Below are 19,207 nucleotides of genomic sequence, written 5' to 3'. Positions count from 1 at the left end.
CTCTGTTCTCCCTTTTGGTTTGCCTTCCAGCTTCTCCTTTGAGATTGTCTTTAGAGGAACGAGGTACACGGGACACTTCACCCTCTTACCCTGTCCTTCCCACTCTGTCCTCTCCCAGTTGGCTGATGACAATCAGGTATTTGCTGCTTGTATGTGCCTACCACTTTGCAAGTCACAGCCCAAGTGGAGGGAATAGTCAGTAGAGTTCACATTTAACTCAGTGTCCTTTTGCATGTGGCTACTGTCAGCTGCTCTGTCAGCCTGTCAGAAAAGGCTGTGTGCTAGCCATTGTATTAAGGAGTTTACATGTCTCATCTCCTCGATGCTCATACCAATCCAGAGTTGTGCCACGGGAGATGTTAACAACTTTACTCATTTTACAGGTTAGCATCCTCAAGTTTAGAGTCCGTTTCCTGAAAGTTGTAAAGTAGAAATGAAGTCCATCTAATGCCAAATCTTGTATCTTACCTACTTCTGCACTCGCAAAGGCAGTAGACCTTAGTCTTAAGAACAAAACATATTTAAAGCAAATAGAAAGCAGTACCAGACAGAATGCCATCAAGTGCTATATCAAATAGACTCTAACAATAATATTTTTTGTTTGGGGGCCTATTTATACTTTGCTTGGTTCCAAAGAGGATTAAAAGTTGTCAAAATACTTGAATTAAAAGTTGTCAAAATGCAAAATTAGCTTTGATTGTCAAAATAACCTCGTGATTAAGGTATTTTCACCTCTTTTTTATAGCTGACAAACCTGCTTCTCATGTTGATTTAACCAAGTCAGCAAGTTATGTCTGGGTTGCTATCAAATGCAGAGCAGCCATTACCTTGTCGGGGATTATCCTGGTGGCAGTGCTGATTAATTTCCACAGTAAAAGTGGCCTCTCATCCCTCCTTATATCTGAGATAGCACTCATTTTGTCACTTTTGTCCCTACTCTTCTGCCCCTGGCAAAGCACACACTACCTTGGTTTGGCTCGATTCTCTATCATACAGGCCTTGGTGCAGAGTTAAAAGGCACATACATGTACCTTAAATTGGAAGCATCCATGGGTGATAAAGGTATAAAAACATGTATGAGCATGATGGACACCAATGTTACTGCTTGGAAAGTAGCAGGAAGAGGGTGCAGTTTTGTTTGTTTGTTTTAAGATTTATTTATTTAGAAAAGAGAGTGTGCATCAGAGTAGGGAGAAGGGCAGAGGGAGAAAATCTTCAAGCAGACTTTCCACTGAATGGGGAGCCAGACTTGGGGCTTTATCTCATGAGCTGAAACCAAGAGTCAGATGCTCAACCAACTGAGCCACCAAGGCAGGTCCAACTTTATTTATATCTGTAATCCTTTATTTCTTAAATATATGCAAAGAAAACAAACCGCAAAAGACATACTAAGAAGAGGAGAGGAAAGTTGGATTCACTTCTCTTCTGAGAGCCAGTTTTTAAAAATTTACTACCAGGGTGTTAAGAAATAATCAGTGTTAAGTAAATGATGATTTTCATTGATAGTAATGAATTAACCTAAGCTTGTTTTAGATGCTCACAAAATATTTGTGTTTTGATAATCCCAGTCTAATGTCACGGAAGCCAAAGAGTATGTATGGTTATCTCTGTCACTTAGTGCCCAGCATACTATCTTGATTCATGGTAGTTTGGTGGATGAGCACATGCAGAAGAGAACAGCTTTGCCAACACCAAATGCTCCATTCTGTTATAATAAGTGACTCCATGTAGGTCCCCAAGTAAAACTCTTCTCTATCTAGTTCAACATTCAGCTTTTCCTTAATGTTGCTCTCTTTTTATTAAAAACAAACAAACAACAATAAAAAAACTAGCTCTCTTGCTTTTTTGTGTAAAATGAGGGAAGGAAAAATTGTGTCTGTTGACTGAAGGCTGCACGCATTGTAGCAGCCGTGTACAGATGCATGGCCTCCAGCTACTGCAGTTGAAATTCCACTTAATGTGCACTCATAAAGGACATGCTCCTGCCCCTTCCAGCTCACTGTAATTGTCCAGCATATGAGCTAATGATGTTTCTGAAGCTTGGGAAGCGAAGGTATTTTCATAGTTCATTTCTCTCTCCTCTCCCACAAAGCACAGCCATGATCTGACACATGATCAATGGGACCAGCCCTTTTTAGGATGCAGAAGATGCTTCCCTGCGTCTGTGGCTCACAATGGCAAACAATAGAGACTCCTACAATGATATTTGGCCTCCCTGGTGTTCAAACTTCTTCAGTTAAGCCTGTCTGGAATCTATTTAGCTATTATCTATCAATACTTTTTTTTTTTATAATGAAATAAAAGGGACAAGAGGGTAGAACCAAAGAGGAAAGACTGTATCTTTGCCAAGATGCTCTCTCCTCTCCCTATGACTCATAGTTAGAGAAGCAGAGGGACTTTGGAGAGCTGCCTGCAGTCACATTGAGACAGCTCTCCCAGCACTTTCAGACGTTTTAAAAAATTTTCTAAGGGAATAAAGATGTTTTTCAAATTGTTCATTCCCTCCTTTTGGGCCAGCCTGAGAGCTTTTGTTTAGCTGTAGCATGGTGGTTTTATGGAAGATTTGCCAGCCGTAACAGTTGAACCCAGATCGTTGTATTTAGTGTATTACTAAAGAATTAGCTCTTTGCTATTGAAAATTTGTAATCGTTCTTTCTTACGATTATCATATTAAAAGGAGTTATCTCAGACCCATAGCATTCCTGTGGAATGAAGTTTGTATTTGGATATTCTTAAGCATTTTCTTAGTATAATATGTTTGTTTGTAGAATTTAAAATACTCAGGTTTTGGTTTTTGGTTTTTAAGTTGGTTTTAATATGGCAGGGCTAGCCCAAGCTATATAAGGGACCTGCTTAATAAATGTAGTCATCCTGATTTTAACCATTTGACAGCACAAGAAAAAGGAAAGGTCACCTTAATTTTTCTACCTTCATATATAAATAAGGGTGTTTTTTTTTTTTTAAATAAGCGTTAAATCTAGGCTTCCTGAAAACCAGTTGCACTGACAAATCTAAATCTCAGTTTTTCAAATTTCTTTTCTTTCAGCTATAAAAATTGATTGTGTCCTTTTATGGTTCCAGAAACTGGCAAGCAACTTAGTATCCCTATCATCACCCCCTTTTTACTCCCCCTTTTTTAAAGGGTTCCACTATTTCTGCCATAGAAATAACCAGATCATAGGGGTTTGATACCAAAACTAGTTATGAATGAATTGATTGGGTAGTTATGACTGCTTAGCAGGAATTTATTTAAGGAGTAGGAGAAAGTAGCAACATACAAAACAATCTGTGTTGCATAGGAAAGTTGCTTTGGATGGCTGACTCTAGATATAAACTGAACATAAGTATTCATTAGAGTAGAAAATACTAGTGGAGGGGTTAATTGCTGAAAACTTTATTTCCTGCAGGACTTGATCTCTAACTAAAATCTACTTTTGGGACCTTAAGCTCAACTTTAGTGGTTTTATCATTTCATCTTGTAATTTTAGAGGCCACTTTGCAAGGTGTACTGCCCCCATAATAATTTTTATGGACTGCCCAAACTGGATAAAATGATGTTCAGCTGGTAGGGGAGTGGAGGATAGTGGAAAAGAGCTGAATCAACTGTGGGCTGAATAATTGCTTGTTTTTCCTTGTTTTTCACTTATTTGTATCACTGCCCATTTTTCTGGTGTATTAGAAATGTGTAAATGACTGACATTTTAATGAGTGGATTAAGTGTATTATTCCACAGAGTCATTACACTTAAGAGCCAGAAGGAGTTTCAGGAGGTCTGGGTCCAGTCCACAGTTCTAGTGTATCTTATTTGGCTCATATTGTATGTTTGTAAAAATAGTAGCTACTTTGCTAGATCATTATGAACAGCTTTGCATCTATTGTCTCACATGGTTCTTCATGCATTTCTGTTAACTGAAGAGCCCCTGTGGCCATGTGAGTTCATGATCCAGATAATCTTACCTCTTCATTTTAGTTACAGGAATTTAAATCCTGAAGGATCAAGTGACTTTCCAAAGTCACACAGCTAGTTCAGGGCAGTTCCAAAACTGTTTTACAGTTCGAGTATTTTTCTCTGAATTCTGCTTCTAAATTTAGAAAAGATGTTATTTGGGGAGTTGGGTGTCTCAGTCAGCTGAGTATCTGATTCTTAATTTCAGCTAAGGTCATGATCTCAGGGTCATGAGATCAAGCCCTGTGTTGGGCTCCACACTCAGCTGGGAGTCTGCTTGAGATTCTCTCTCTCCCCTTGTCCCTCTGCCCAAACCCCTGTCCCTACTTTTGCGTGCATGTGCTCACATGTTCTGTCTCAAATAAATAACATCTTTTCTTAAAAGGTGTTATTTATTTTTTCAGTATGTTAGAGACCTTTGTCAAACTGCAGGGATGCCTTTTTATTTCCCTTTTTTTTTTTTTTTTTTTTTTTTTACATTTATTTGAGGGACACCTGGGTGGCTCAGTTGGTTAATTGTCTGCCTTCAGCTCAGGTCGTGATCCCAGGACTCTGGCATTGAGTCCCACATCAGTCTCCTTGCTCAGCAGGGAGCCTGCTTCTTCCTCTGTCAGCTGCTTCCTCTGCTTGTGCTCCTTCCTCTCTCTCTCTCTCTCTCTGACAAATAAATAAAATACTGAAAAAATAACCTTAAAAATAAAGATTTTATTTATTTGAGAGAGAGAGAGATGATGAGAAGGGGGAGGGATGAGAGAGAGGGAGAAGCAGACTCCCCCCGCCCCGAGCATCGGGACTTGATCCCAGGAACCTGAGATCATGACCTGAGCCAAAATGAAGAGTCGGTTGCTTAACTGACTAAGCCACCCAGGTGCCCCCAGAGATGCTTTGTAAAGATGTCCTACAAATAAAATAATTGAGGAGCATTGGTGGAATAATAAGTGTGAAGAGTCGAGTTTAGGTCCTGTTACAGACCAAATCTTTTCATCTCAATAAACACCAAGATTTTTCATCAGTAGAGGAATGAATGATATGACAATCTCATATCACTCAGTACAGGGCTTGGTAAAAATAGTAACTTCTCAATAAATAGTTCAGAGTACAGAGTGGCTTTTGAAGGTCCCTACCAGCACTAAATTATAGATTCTGTAATTGTATATCAGCTTTCTTCCTTCCCCTATCCCCAGTTTACTTGGCCTAGATGGTTTTCAGAGTCTCCTTAAGACACTTTGAGGTGTCTTAAGTTTCATGGTTTAGAACTTGTTAGGGGCGTTCTTTGAACCCATGTATTCTGTCTTCTGTCCTCATACTTGTGGTTTCCCTCTCCCTTCAGGTTATCTTTTCCTGAACTTACTATACTGCAAAAAGATCCTTGGATCTTTTTGATGGGAAGGAAACAGGAGGCAGAGGAAGTAAGGAGTAGGTGGCTTTTCAGAATGACCACATTATTCCACATCTCTCCCATCTCTAGTCTCCTCCAACTTTCTACAAAAAGAGGTAACATTTTTTCCTGGCCTCATCTGTTTATAGGCAAGATGAATTTCAAAACTGGAAATGGATTACTGTTTCATTATAAACAATACTCATGTTTTCAACATACATTATTGGGATTTATACATTCTGAGCAGGCCTAGCCACTGTCGCCAAATCATCAGACACCTGCTGTTATAGGACACGAAAGGATAGAAAAGTTCTCTCCTACCTTATAAGAGATTAAAAGCAATATAGGGAAGTCCGCGGAGTTACAGAAATAAAAACTAGCTATGAACTTGGGTTTATAACTGCAGTAAATCCAACATTACCTTTTGATATAAACAGAATCTTAGGGAATTTAACTTTTCCATGTATTAGAGAATCAGAATGTTTAAACACAGAGGTGCTTTTTTTCTTCATTAAAAAGAAAATCTGGTTCTTAAGAAACCCAGATTAGTGCTGAGCTTCTCTTCCCTCAGAAATATCCCTGAAGAAATCCATTACCTCACACAAAAACACAACATCAGCTGTTCAACATCAGCTTTATTCTTCCAGGCTTTTCTGCTGGTGTGCTTCATCCCCTGGGCCAGGGGCCTTTGCCTGCTCGTTTCTTTTGTGGCAGACTTAATCCTGACAACTTTACTAAGCCAAGAATACTTTAGAAATTCTTATTTTTATGCCTTTGTTTTTCTCCCATTTTGCTTCTCACCTTCCCCTTCCTCAGAACTATTCATATGTACACCCTGCCAGTGACTAATAAATATATGTGATTTTCCTGTCTTAGTCATTGTATTATTCATGATTTTGCAGAAGTTTTTCTTAAGTTCCTAGCCAAGCTATAGAAGACATCAGGCAATATTTGCATCTTTTTAAAACTGGCTCATTTATTGCTCATAGATTTCCTCCCGAAAACCAAAAATATTTCCCTTATCTCTGCCTAAACCAAGCCAGTTCCTACAACTTTATGTTCTTTTATAAATAGGACTGGTCCCAAGATCCAGTTTTCCTCAACTTCCTGTTCCTTCCTAAAAAACTTCCTCTTCCTCCCCTTAGCCTCACCTTGCCCACCAGTGATGGTGTCTCAGGAGTGAAGCTAACCTGTATGTCCAGCTGTAAAGTAGCTGAGGAGCCCCACCAGGTGCTTCTGGGTGCAGTTTCACTAGCAGGTGAATTGTTGGCCACAAAGACAGCCATTTTCTGCTTGTAGGACCATCGCAAGCAAGGAAGCACCCAGCAATCACTGTAAATATATTTTCTTGTCCCATTCTCCCACAAATAATCCTCCTGTCATCCATATGCATCACCTTTTGGAGGCTAATAAAAATGGCGTTCCAGGTTTCAGACAAAGAACACTTGGTCTCATTCTGGTTGGCTCCTTACCTTTAAATACCTTAAGAGAAAGAACAGCAGAACATAGCCAGTCTGTAAGTGTTCTTTCTGCATCAGAAAGGGGGAGATGTCATTTTTAAGATTGGAGTTCAAGGAAAATTGAGTTAGACCAATAGGATAAGAATATAGATCACGTGGCACAGGGTAGCTATTTGGTATGTACGTCATGAATAAAAAATATGTTTCCTAGATTGAGAAAGGCCGATCTGGCAAAACAATAACCAGGACAGAGAGAAGGGAAAGAGATAAGAATTTGGGGCCATAATTATCTTGTCATTGCTTTTTTCCTATTCCATGAGAGGACATGGAAAATGGAGTACTTCTCCTACTTTCTGACATGTCATACCACTGTGTTTCCAGGTGAAATGCTAATGACCTCATTTTTAAGCCCCGAGTCTGACAAATTTAGACTTTGACTTTGATACCTAACGAGTCCCTCTGTTATCCATCTTCACTTCAAAAAATGTGTTATTATACTGCATTTATTTAGCACTTCACATTTGCAAAATTCTATGTCTGTGTTATTCTCTACCAAAAATCCACTTACTTATCACCCTTTTTAGAATGGCAAACAAGGATACCAGAAGGTCTTATGCAAACTGGGTTTTAATTTTTTCAAATTCTTTTTGGAAATTGGCAGGATATGAATTATAAACTAACTGATAGAAATTGTAGTTTTATTACCATATTTGCTTTCCTCTCATAAATTAATCACTGTGGGGTTAGAAAAAGACTTGAGAAGATTGTCTATATAAAATTGGCTTAAATTGACCAGTAAACCATAGAGAGGTTAACGACAAAGGAGACATTAAGGAGTTTGTAGGGGTAACAGAACTGTTCTTCCATATTGATTGTAGTGGTAATTGCACAACTGGGTTTGTCAAAACTTACAGATCCATACATTGAAAAGTATAAATTTTACTGCTTGTACATCCTGTTCCTGTAAGCCTGTCCTTCTCAAAAGTGAAGTATTAGAACTTTAAAAAAAATCTTTTTTATCTGCTTCATGAAGGAGATAATGAATTCTCTGGCAGTGGTTGAGCCCAAACTGGTTGGCCATTTGAGGGAGGAGCATTTCAGACCAGATTATTGTTCCTGGTGCTTCTCTTAGTGTACACTTGGAACATGTTTGCTGAAAGTTAAAATTAACTGAAGTTCCTTTGTAAAGATTAAGACTCTGGGATCTCAAGCAGGGAAGAGATTTAAAATCTACAGTACTGTGTCTTTATTATCAGTTCCTATATTAGACCCTACCCCCTTTTTAAACAGTTGGCAAAAATATAATAGTCATTAGAAAATTATCAAAACTTGATTTTCTTTATGGGTTTGGGGGTGCAATTAATAATTGATGAAAGCAGAATTTCCAGAAGTTTGCAAAAGAAACTAATTATCCTTTTAGAATGAGAAAGTCATTAGCAGTGATTGAATCAGATTCTGGCTTAAATAGTCACAGGACACCCTTTTACCCTTTGGTTCTAGTTCAGGGAAGTGCTCAGACCTTTTAATAATTACATACTTTGCTTCACTGATAAGAGTCCCAGTCCACACGACAGGCTTTGAAGCCAGCTGTATTTTCTTCTTGGCACTCTTTCTTTCCTCTCTTCGCCCTGGCCCCTCACTCGCCTCCATTTGTGCCCGCCCAGCCCAGAAGCTGAGGTTTCCATCTGGAAAGCCTGTTGCCACAGGATACAGAATTCACTAGGGAGGAGGGGAAACTGCATGTGTATGTTTAAGGCTGGTGGCTCTCATAATCAGATAAACGTTGTGGAAAGCTTGCTCATTCATATGGAAGAGCCAGTGCTGCAGCGAAATGGTGGAGCCGCTGAGCTCCAGGCTCTGGCATCTGTGCATCAGCCCTGCCCAGTCGGAAGCACATTTACTTGCTGTACTGAAGAGCTGATGAACATCGTCGCTTTTGCCTTCAGCAGTAACCTTTAGATGAACCCTGTGGAGAAAAGGCTGTTTTTGTTTTCCCCCTTTATTTTTTTTTTTTCAATGAAATGATGAAATTGATTACAGATAGGATATACCATGTGACTTTTTCACACAGTAAAGTACCATTTGTGTAATCACAGTAAGTCTCTGGTGTTTTGCTTTTCACTCTTGGCTTCTTTAATATAACCTCTCTTCCCTTATAAACAAAAATCTCTGGGGTATCAAAGACTTCTGCCTCCAGTCAGTTTTGCAGCCTGTGATTCTCTGCTTCCTTCCTGGTGGCATTAATCTTGAATGAGCCATGGTGTAGGCGAATGCCCTGAGCAGTCCTGAATATAGCCTGATTTTGAGGAGAGGAAGCTTCCCAGTTCCTGCCATGTGATTGTCTATGATTTGGCTTCTTAGGCCAGTTATGTCTTCACCTGGAACGCCACTTAGCACTGTGGACAGAGTGTCCTTGGCCTTGGGATATCAACTTTGAGAACTAGAGGTAGAGGTTGAGAGTGCACGTCTTCATTCTGTCCTTCTTTTTCCCAGGAAATACTCATGTCCTTACTCCAGGAAATACTCTCATGTCCTTAGAATTGTTGTAAGTTTACTTATATTTTTTAAGCTGGAAACTCCAAATATCCATGGCCTCCATGAGCACAGGCATTGTTGGGGAGATCTGAGTTGCATTTGTTTATCTTTTCCACACTCACACGGTTTGCCTAGCTTGGCAGCCTGCTGGCCTGGACAATAATAAAGCTTCTGTCGAGGTGAGCAAACAGCTGATGGCACAGGGCACAGAGGGGACTCCGACAGTGGCCGCCTGTAATCTGCCAGGCTGGTGGTCAGAGCAGGCAAGAACAAAAGCCAGTCTGTTTGCAGGCAAATTGGAAAATCAATGTGTTAGTTGTGTTCTCGTGTCTTTGCCTTTCTCCTGGCTGAACGGGAGAATGCTCCTCCAGCAGTGCATAGAATCGTTCCAGACAAGTACCCTTTCCAGAGACTTACCTGCATATCATATTACCACTGGCAGTTCTGAGCAGGGCCCATGTTTATCTGTTTGAACTGCTTAAAAGTCATTGATAGAGAAGTCCTCAAATTCACTATCCAGAGTGGGGTGGACCCTACTGTCTCAATGGCTTGAGTTGTTTATGTTCTAGACAGCTAGATAACACACATATGTTTGTGTCCTAATTTCTTTTTTAACACCGATAAGGACTTAGAAAGGAGTTCGTGTGCTGCCTGCTTGGGAAGTGTAGGAGCTGCAGTTTGGGGAGCATATTTCATAAAATCGGTGTAAGTAATTCCCTCGAATTCCCAAGTTGATTTGATATGCTCACGTAGTTGAACATGTCCTAGACATGTTTGTGTTTCTGGATTCCTAGGTCTTAGAGAGCAGAGATCATAACCAAGTAGCCCTGTTCCAGGATGAGGGAGACAGTGAACATAACTAAAGACCCCTGAGGGTCAGTTGACAAATCTCTCAAAGACCGCTGTTCTGAGATCCTTGTGTAAAGTCTTGAGTAACTTTCTCTCTAGGCTTCTAAGAAATCCAAGTATGAGAAGACAAGATCTTTGAGAAGATAAAATTGTTCTGTTCTTCATACTTCCAGAGTATGAACGTTAGCCTCAGACCATTAACAACGACTTTAAACAAATTTTAATTTGAACTCTGAAGGTCTAAACCTAGGTCCTATTAATCTTTGTTTTCTTTAAAGTGTAAATAAAAAGGGTGTTTGGTTGGATTTGGTCATGGTGCTCTCATTTTAAAGTCTATCAGAAAGAAATGTCACAAGTTCTGTAGTCACTGGAGACATCCTAAGGCAGAAGATTAGATTTTTAAAATAAGGTTTAGGTTTAAAATAATCTTGGGTAGAGAAGGTAATTGGCATTTCTAATTCCATTTGTTTTTAAAGAAAAAATGGATGGAACTTAACCGTCACTGCTACCCAGTACATTTCCCAGCAGCTAACAATGCCCTGTGTCTCCTTCGCACTTACTGTGTTCTACCTCATAGTGTTGTGAACTATGTCTGTGTACTTCGTGTTTGTAATAAAATTAGAAATGCCCCAAACAGGAAATTTACAGTTCTTTGTATATGTCTTAGATGTTAGCAAAAGGATCAGCACATAATAGCATTTTATACATTTGTTGACCAAAGCTCTTTTTTTATTTGCTGAAAACCTGTGGGCCACCAACTGTGTCAGGCACTGAGGAGTCACTGCTGAACCATGGCCCTCCTTGCCCAGCAAGGGCTTACAGGCCAGCAAGCAGCATCACCCTCATTTAGGCAGTACACCTGGTAATTCTCTTGAATTCTCTCTTTAAAAATTAAAATTTTAAAAATTAAAATAATTGGCCATTACACTTTAAATCTTAGATGTTTCAGATTAGTAAGGAGAGGAACTCAAATAGCTCAACTATTGACTTTAAAATGTGAGGGAAAGCACTAACTACTAACAGATATATTTTGTTTCATTTCTATGCAGAAGATCTCCTTAGATCTAGTATCTTGGGCACCTATACAGTGACTTACTCTGGCTAGGTCATTTTCATCCAGAACATAATTTGACATATTTCTCTCTTTCTGTCCTTTTTATAAAAAGTCGTATCGCTTTTTAAATTTCTTTCAGTAAGCTCTACCCCCAACATGGAGCTCATGGGGGTCAAATATAGGACCCCAAGATCAAGAGTCACATGCTGCACTGACTGAGCCAGTCAGGTGTCCCATCTCTCTTTCTGCTTTTTAAGGGTTAATTCTGTAAAGAAAGAGTGAGAAATAATTTCCAGTAAGATGTAAGACATTTTGAAGTCTAAAGAGGGTTACATGACTCTGTATCCATAAAACATCTTCAGATCTTGTTTTTGCCAAATTTCTCACCAAAGCACTAATAAATATCCTAAATTAAATACTACTTCACACTTCCTCTCTTTTTCTCAGCTTTTACTTTGGCAGAGAACCTGTTCAGCAGGAGACTATCCCCATAGCAGATGGCAGGAAATAGCAGGTGGCAGATTGAATAACCAGCTTCTAAAAAACACTGGTATTAGCCGTATCCTCAACTCAAATATGGCACAAAATCCTTTGCTCCAAGTTTTTGTCTTACCTCTTTTATTTAAGAAAACAGTTTCATTTTTATAGAGTCTGGAGATTAATGTGCTTCCTGAACAATTAAAGAAATTATGGGAACCTCCCCTGAATGATACGACATTTGATGATGTGTCCCAATCACAACAGATAAACAGAAAAAGGAAGACAAAGCTCTTTAACCACCCCCCTCACAGCAGCATCTCGTCTCTCCCTCAGTCTGTGGCAGGGACCTGCAGACAAAAGGAGTCACCCCAGCCCTGGGTACCACCAGTGTGTGCACAATTTGAGGCAAGAGCAGTGCTCAGAATACCTTTCTGGGTTCCATTCCTTTGTAGGTACCATTGCCACACACACCTCAGCTTGGGCTACTTCGGCTTTTTAAAGCCATGTGGGCAGCTACAGGAAACAAAAGGACATGGGCAAACTGATGGGCTAGAATGGAGCTTCGAAGAGGGCAGTGGGAGGGCGTGGATCCTGGATGACCTAGATGTTTAATTGTGCTTCGTTTTTATTTTTTTCTGCTTTTTTTTTTTGTTTTTCTTTTAGTTCAGTTAAGAGTGTCCTGATCTCTCTGAAGTGCCATTAGAAATATTAATATAACTCAAAGCTGATATCCCTCTAGAGTTGCTGTGGTATTCCTTTCTCCATTTGTGCTTCATCTGTTTCAAACTTCAAAAGTGTCCGCTTCAGCCTCACATCTCTGTTCTAATGAAAGGCGTATTTGTGTAATGCCATGGTTCGTGTTTTACCCAGATCATTTTTTTTATAAATCTTGTATTTTAAAACAAGATGTTGCATCAAGAAGTGTTAAGTAAGGAATACAGCATTTAGGGTGTTTTGTTATTATTCTGCCTCCTCTTTCCCATTTCATACTTTACAGTTAAGAGGTTTTATTGACTGTTTTTATTGACTGTTGACCTTTACAATTTTTGGTAACACTGACTGCACATTGGTAAATATCTACAAGAAGGACCTGATTGAGGATGCATTTTGGCATTGACATTTCAGAGTTAACCCCAGTTTTCTCTCTTATGCTTTATTTAGATTTCGACACAGCCCCAACTGCTGGTACCTGAGAGATTGGACTATCCACACCTGGATTAGACAGTGTCTAAAATACGGTGCACAAGACAAAGCCTTATATACCCTTGTAAATAAGGTGAGTGTTTTCCTGGTAATTGCAGCTTGTTTTCCTGAGTTTAGATGTTAATACCTATTATAGTATAGCAAAGACTAAGACAATAAATAACTTCGGATATCTATTTGCTCCCAGATATCCTTTTTTGAATGGAATTGACTATAAGTTAATCAATGGTCAAATATAAAAATTCCCTAGCTGCTGTTTTTCCACACCTAGTGACTGGAAAATGACAACTAAAAGCAAAAGGAAGTTTAGTCACAAGAATTTTGCACTGGTGGTTCATTCTTGATCCCTAAAGTATGGATTTCTTGCCTGGTTCCCTTTGTTGATGTTTAGGGACAAAGACATGACCGTTTTGCTGGAATGTGATCTCCAGCGTATTCAGACTATCTTACACAGTTTTTAAAGACAGATATTTCTTAGGTTACTCAAAACACGTCTGCTGAATTCCTTGATTCCTTTCCTCGAGCCCCAGAGTCCCCTATGATTAGGGTTTTTCCGAATGTTACATTCCACCCAGGGTGAGTCTTCATTATCTTTATAGTATGAAATAAAGTACAAAATAAGCAAAAATTGTGAATGTTATTTTTGTAAGTCTCAAGCTATAACCCTATTTGACTCAAAGGGATTTTAACAATATTTTTGTGCGAACATATTATCTTTATAGTGCCACTGAACATTGTATGTTAGAACTCAAAAGGATACCATAATTTATTTTTTTCTGTGAATTGGGCCCAATTTAGCTTAACATACATTGCAGACAGTTTGTGTGTGTGTGTGTGTGTGTGTGTGTGTGTGTGTGTGAGAAATTGCATTGGGTGTAGCAATGTCTATAAAAATGAACATATCCTTTCCTTGCCCTCAGGAAGCTAATAATTGAATAATGCAGATAAATATGTTTACTGCAAAATTTAATATTAAGCCCCAGAGGAAAGAATGGATCAAATCCTATTCTCATTAGTTCAGAGTTTAATGACACAGATTATATTCACGGAATATTTCTTTGAAAACAAAACAGAAAGTGTCTAGAAAGGCATAAAAGCTTATCTGATTTTCTGCTGTTCCTAGTCTTTTGGTGGACAGAACACTGGACAAGAATCAGAAGACCCAGGCTATAATCTCATAAGTTCTACCAGTTGCCTATAATTTCAAGCAAATAATTTTACCCATCTAGGTCTTAGTTTTTTCAACTCTAAGTCAAGTGAGTTGTACTAATCAGTGATTTCCAACCCTGGCTCTGCATTAGAATCACACAAGACTCTTTAAAATTTTAGAGTTGCTTTTCTCTACCCCCAAGATTCTCATTTAATTAACCTTTATAGAGCATAGGCTTTTGGCATTTTTTTAATGGATTAAAAACAAAAAAAATTTTAATATGCTTTATTTTTGTTTTCTTTTCAAGATTTTATTTACTTATTTGAGAGAGAGAGAGACACAGCAAGAGAGGGAACACAAGCAGGGTGAGTCAGAGAAGGAGAAGCAAGCTTCCCTCTGAGCAGAGAGCTTGATGTCGGGCTCCGATCTCAGGACCCCCGGGATCATGACCTGAGCCAAAGGCGGACGCCCAACAACTAAGCCACCCAGGCGCCCCAGAACAAAAATTTTTCAAATAAACTTTATTTTTTTAGAGCAGTTTTAGGTTCATAACAAAATTGAGCTGAAGATACAGAAATTTCCTGTATGCTCCTGCCCCACACATGTGCAGCCTCCCCCATTATCAACACTGCCCCCCAACCAGAGTGATCTGTCTGTTACAATTGATGAAGCTATATTGTCACATCACCCAAATCCATAGTTTACATTAGGGTTCATTCTTGGTGGTGTACATTCTGTGGGCCTGGACAAATGTGAAATGTCATGTATATATTATTGTATCATACAGTTGTTTCACTGCCCCTAAAATACTTTGTGCTCTGTCCTCTTCATCCCTCACCATATCTTTTTAAAGCTCTCCCGCTGATTCTCATTTGCAACCAGGGCTGAGAATCAATGAGTGGTTGATTTTTTTTTTTTTAAGATTTATTTATTTATTCATTTGACAGAGAAAGATCGCAAGTAGGCAGAGAGGCAGGCAGAGAGAGAGAGAGAGAAGCAGGCTCCCCAGTGAGCAAAGAGCCTGATGTGGGGCTCGATCCCAGGACCTGAGACCATGACCGGAGCTGAAGACAGCAGCCCAACCTACTGAGCCACCCAGGTGCCCCACTGAGTGGTTGATTTTTAAGGCTCCTTCCAGCTTTAATGTTTTATCATTCTAAAATATTTTGTTTTTGCCCTGCCCCTGGGGATTAGTGCTGATTTGGATGACAGCTTTGAGAAATATAGAAACTGCCCATGAGCCACAATCTTTAAAACAATGGCTTCTAAACCCTTTTTCCATTTCAGCACATCTAAGGCATCCCGTACCACCTAGTGTAATAGGAACTCAATTCATCAGTGATTCGTAATTGGGGTGTTAGGACTGTCAGACTCTCCCCGAGGGTGTGTATCAATTGAAAAAAATTCCTCGGGTGTTTCTGGTGGCTGGTGGAGGAAGAATGGGGCAGGGTGGGGGGTGGTAGTTAATCCTACTCAAGTAAGAATTTAAAACAAAAATATAATCACAGTCTAGGTAGATCATTACTAGATTGTGCATGAAAATGACATAGAAGGGTCACTAAAACGTCAGGTTTATGTGCCCTGTTCCCAGAGATTCTGATCCTTTAAGTCTAAGGTTTAGCAATCTGCATTTTTTTCCTTTTTTTAAAAGAGTTTATTTTAGAGAGAGAGGGAGAGAGCGACCAGAAGGACAGAGGAGGTGGGAGAGAGAAAGGGAGAGAGTTCCAAGCAGATTCCATACTGAGCATGGAGCCTAACTTGGGGCACAATCTCACATCCTTGAGATCCTGACCTCAGCCAAAACTAAGAGTTAAACGCTTAAATATCTGAGCCACCCAGGTGCCCCAGAAATCTACTTTTTAAAAAATACTCCTAGAGAATTCTGAGGCAGTGCTAAAGGGTCCACACGTTGGGAAACATGGATTCTCAAATACTTAGCTGCTCATGAACAGGAACTCAGTAATATTTTGTTGGAATATTTCTAAATTCTTTAAAAAACAGTCTAAGGGGCAAGAAAAAACAAATGCTGGTGTGATTGTGGCAAAAAGAGAAGCCTTGGACGCCTGGATGGCTCAGTGGGTTAAACTCTCTGCCTTTGGCTCAGGTCATGATCCCAAGGGTCCTGGGATCGAGCCCCACATTGGGCTCTCTGTTCACAGGGAGCCTGCTTCTCCCTCTCTCTCTGCCTATCTGTCAAATAAATCAATAAATAATCAAAAAGAGAGAGAGAGAGAAGCCTTGTGTACTGTTGATGGAAATGCTCATTGGTACAGCCACTATGGAAAACAGTATGGAGATTCCTCAGGAAATAAAAAGGAGAACTTCCATATGATCCAGAAATCCCACTTCTGGTATATATCCAAAGGAAATGAAAATAGGGTATCAAAGAGATATATGTACCCCTGTGTTCACTGCAGAGTTATTCACAATAACCAACCCTGGAAGCAACCCAAGTGTCCATTGATAGATGATGGATAAAGAAAATGTGGTATATATGTATGCAGTGGAATATTATCCAGGTCTTGTCATTTGTGACAACATGAATGAACTTTAAGGTCATTATGCTAAGTGACATAAATTAGAAAAATACAGATACCCTATGATCTCACATGTGGAATAAAAAAAAAAAGCCAAATCAGGTTTCCTGGGTGGCTCAGTCAGTTAAGTGTCTGTCTTCAGCTCAGGTCATGATCTCAAGGTCCTGGGGTCAAGCACCGCATCAGGCTTCTGCTCCCAGGGAGACTGTGTTTCCCTCTCCTCCCTGCTAGTGCTCTTTCTCACTATCTCTCTTTCTCAGATAAAAAAATAAAATCATCATGTTGTACCCCTTAAACTTACATGACGTTGTTTGTCAATTTATAATCAATAAAGTTGGAGAAAAAATAAAGACCAGAACATAATGTGTTAATGTGTACTTTCTCATGAGAGTCCATTTTTGCATTGACATACTTACCTTATAAAAAGAATTGCTAAATCAGTGGAGTATCAGGAGTGGGGGAGCTTATTATTTTTTGTTTATTTTTTTGTTTTTTGTTTTTTGTTTTTTCATTTTCAGGGTTTTTTTTTTTGTTAGCCTTGATAAGATACTACAGTTGAGCTTTATTTTTCACATATCAGTTGTCTTGTGTCATACACCGACTCACAATTTTCTTACCCCGACCAAGTTGCAATTACCAAACCTCACGAGTCACATCTTCTATTTCACTGTCACAGATGCTGTAAAATGATAGGCAAGTATCTTAAAGCTAATGGTGGCAAGTTTTGTCATGAATAATGCATAGGCATATATTATGAACTGAGCGAAAGTGGATATTTTTCTCTTATTTTCATTACCATTCCAGGTCCAGTATGGAATTTTTCCAGATAACTTTACATTCAATTTACTGATGGATTATTTCATAAAGAAAGAAAATTACAAAGGTAAGAAACCAAACCTGGGTCCTTTTATAATGGGGCTTCATCTCCTAAAGGGAAGTAAGTATGGGCAAATTCGCTTATTTTGTTTCATAATGACGTCTCTTTGGATCACTCTTTCTATTAGAAATAGATGCATAGTTGATTTACCATACCATTTGCCCAGATACGACAATCGTATCCAGGTTTTTTTCCACTCAGCTTCTCAAGTTTTTTTGTTCCTGCCTCCTTGTGCAAAGGACAGAGAATTTAGTTAAGCAATAAAACTGCTTGAGCAGCCATGGCTGGTTAAGATTGTAGTAATGCGATTATTAGCTTGACTCTTTTTTAAAAAAATACCATTTGCTAACTTTGTTTAGTTTAAGACACAGTTGTTATTCCGTGTGAAATATAAGACTAGAAAATCACTTGATTTTCTGGGAAGAGTAGTATTGTTGCTATGAAGAAAAGTCCTTTTACCTCCCCAGTCTCTTGTTTGCTCATCTATAAAATTGGTGGGTAATCTCTGAGGTCTCTTTGCCCCCCAAATTTCTTGAGCCTATGCAGTTAATTTGAAGTGACTCTTCACTTCGACTACAATAAGGGAGTCCAAGGAAAGATGGAGATTGCAGTAGACTGTACAGAGGAGTCAGGGGGCCCAATGTCCAGCCAGTGTCCATGGGTTAGGGAATCATATGACAACATGCTTCTACTTGGGGGCTGTGCCAATAGGGAGGGAAAGAGGAGCCTTGCTATTGTGTAAAGACACACCTGGCTTTCCCTTTCCCCCATATTATCCTCAGGCTTGGTACTGAGGAGCTACAATGGAACTCTTTTACTAGCTATGTTAGTACTGTGTTACCCATAGGGGAGCTATGTTAGTAGTCAGTACCTCAGGAAGGTGGATATAGACTGGTGGGCATTTATGCATTTATAACATCTTAGATTCCTGCCATAGGGTTCCATCCCCTTGTCCCTGCACACCAGCACCAGTGGCCTTTCCCACTGCATCCATACTCAGTGCTTAGGCTAGGGACAGGGCATTCCTTCCATGAGTGTGGCCACCTCTCCCCTTTGTCTACTCGGAATATCTGCTTTATTGTCTCTCAAAAGACTTGCAGTTGTTGATGCCAAAGAATATGTGCAGTATATTATTTTTTGAAATGTCATTTATCCCTTCTTGTCTATTTCTTATTCAGTCTTAAACCTACATTTCCTGAATTCAAGTGAAAGAGGATTGGCTTTTCTGTGTTACCAAATCTATGCTCCATGAACATCAGATTTAATAGTGTATCATTGGAGAATTATTCAAAGTAGTTTTCTCCCTGCCCTCTCTCTTTAAAGGGCATGTTAGAAGGATCAAAGGACTTTTTTTTCCCTAAATGCAGAGTAAATATTTAAGGATTTCTTAAATATTTGAGGATTTGAGGATTTCTAAAAATCAAGTTTTAATGAAGATTATTATCATTTATGGCAAAAATTTAGAAAGTATACTTTTTATTGTTAATAGGATAGGATATTCACATAAGTGAATATGGAGGAAAAGATAATTGATTGTACAGGGTAATCTAATTTCACTTCCCAAGCTGAATGAAATGCAGAATATAAATAAAAGATAAAGTAAGTTGATATATTTTTCATGTATAATTTTGGAGTCTGTAATGAACAATTGAAAAACCAGATTTTTTTTTTAACTGGATTTTTAGATTTAAATTGTATTCTTTTAAAATACTGGTTTGTTTGGGGTTGTTATTTTAAT

At 39.1% G+C, this 19,207-nt stretch overlaps 1 protein-coding gene across 3 annotated transcripts in view; it reads left to right on the top strand.

Moving 5' to 3' along the window:
- Positions 1–19,207, top strand: part of MRPS27 (mitochondrial ribosomal protein S27) — an 84,761-nt gene that overhangs the window by 52,498 nt on the left and 13,056 nt on the right. For all 3 annotated transcript variants that reach the window (XM_059418035.1, XM_059418036.1, XM_059418037.1), the window contains 2 exons: positions 12,864–12,978; positions 17,397–17,475. In XM_059418035.1, coding sequence (XP_059274018.1) covers positions 12,864–12,978; positions 17,397–17,475 — 194 coding nt within the window. The remainder of the gene's footprint in view (positions 1–12,863; positions 12,979–17,396; positions 17,476–19,207) is intronic.

This window comes from Mustela nigripes, chromosome 12 (assembly GCF_022355385.1).
Source record: "Mustela nigripes isolate SB6536 chromosome 12, MUSNIG.SB6536, whole genome shotgun sequence".
NCBI classification, from domain to species: domain Eukaryota; kingdom Metazoa; phylum Chordata; class Mammalia; order Carnivora; family Mustelidae; genus Mustela; species Mustela nigripes.
Note: the sequence above shows the minus strand (reverse complement) of the source record. Positions and strands in the feature narration are given on the sequence as shown.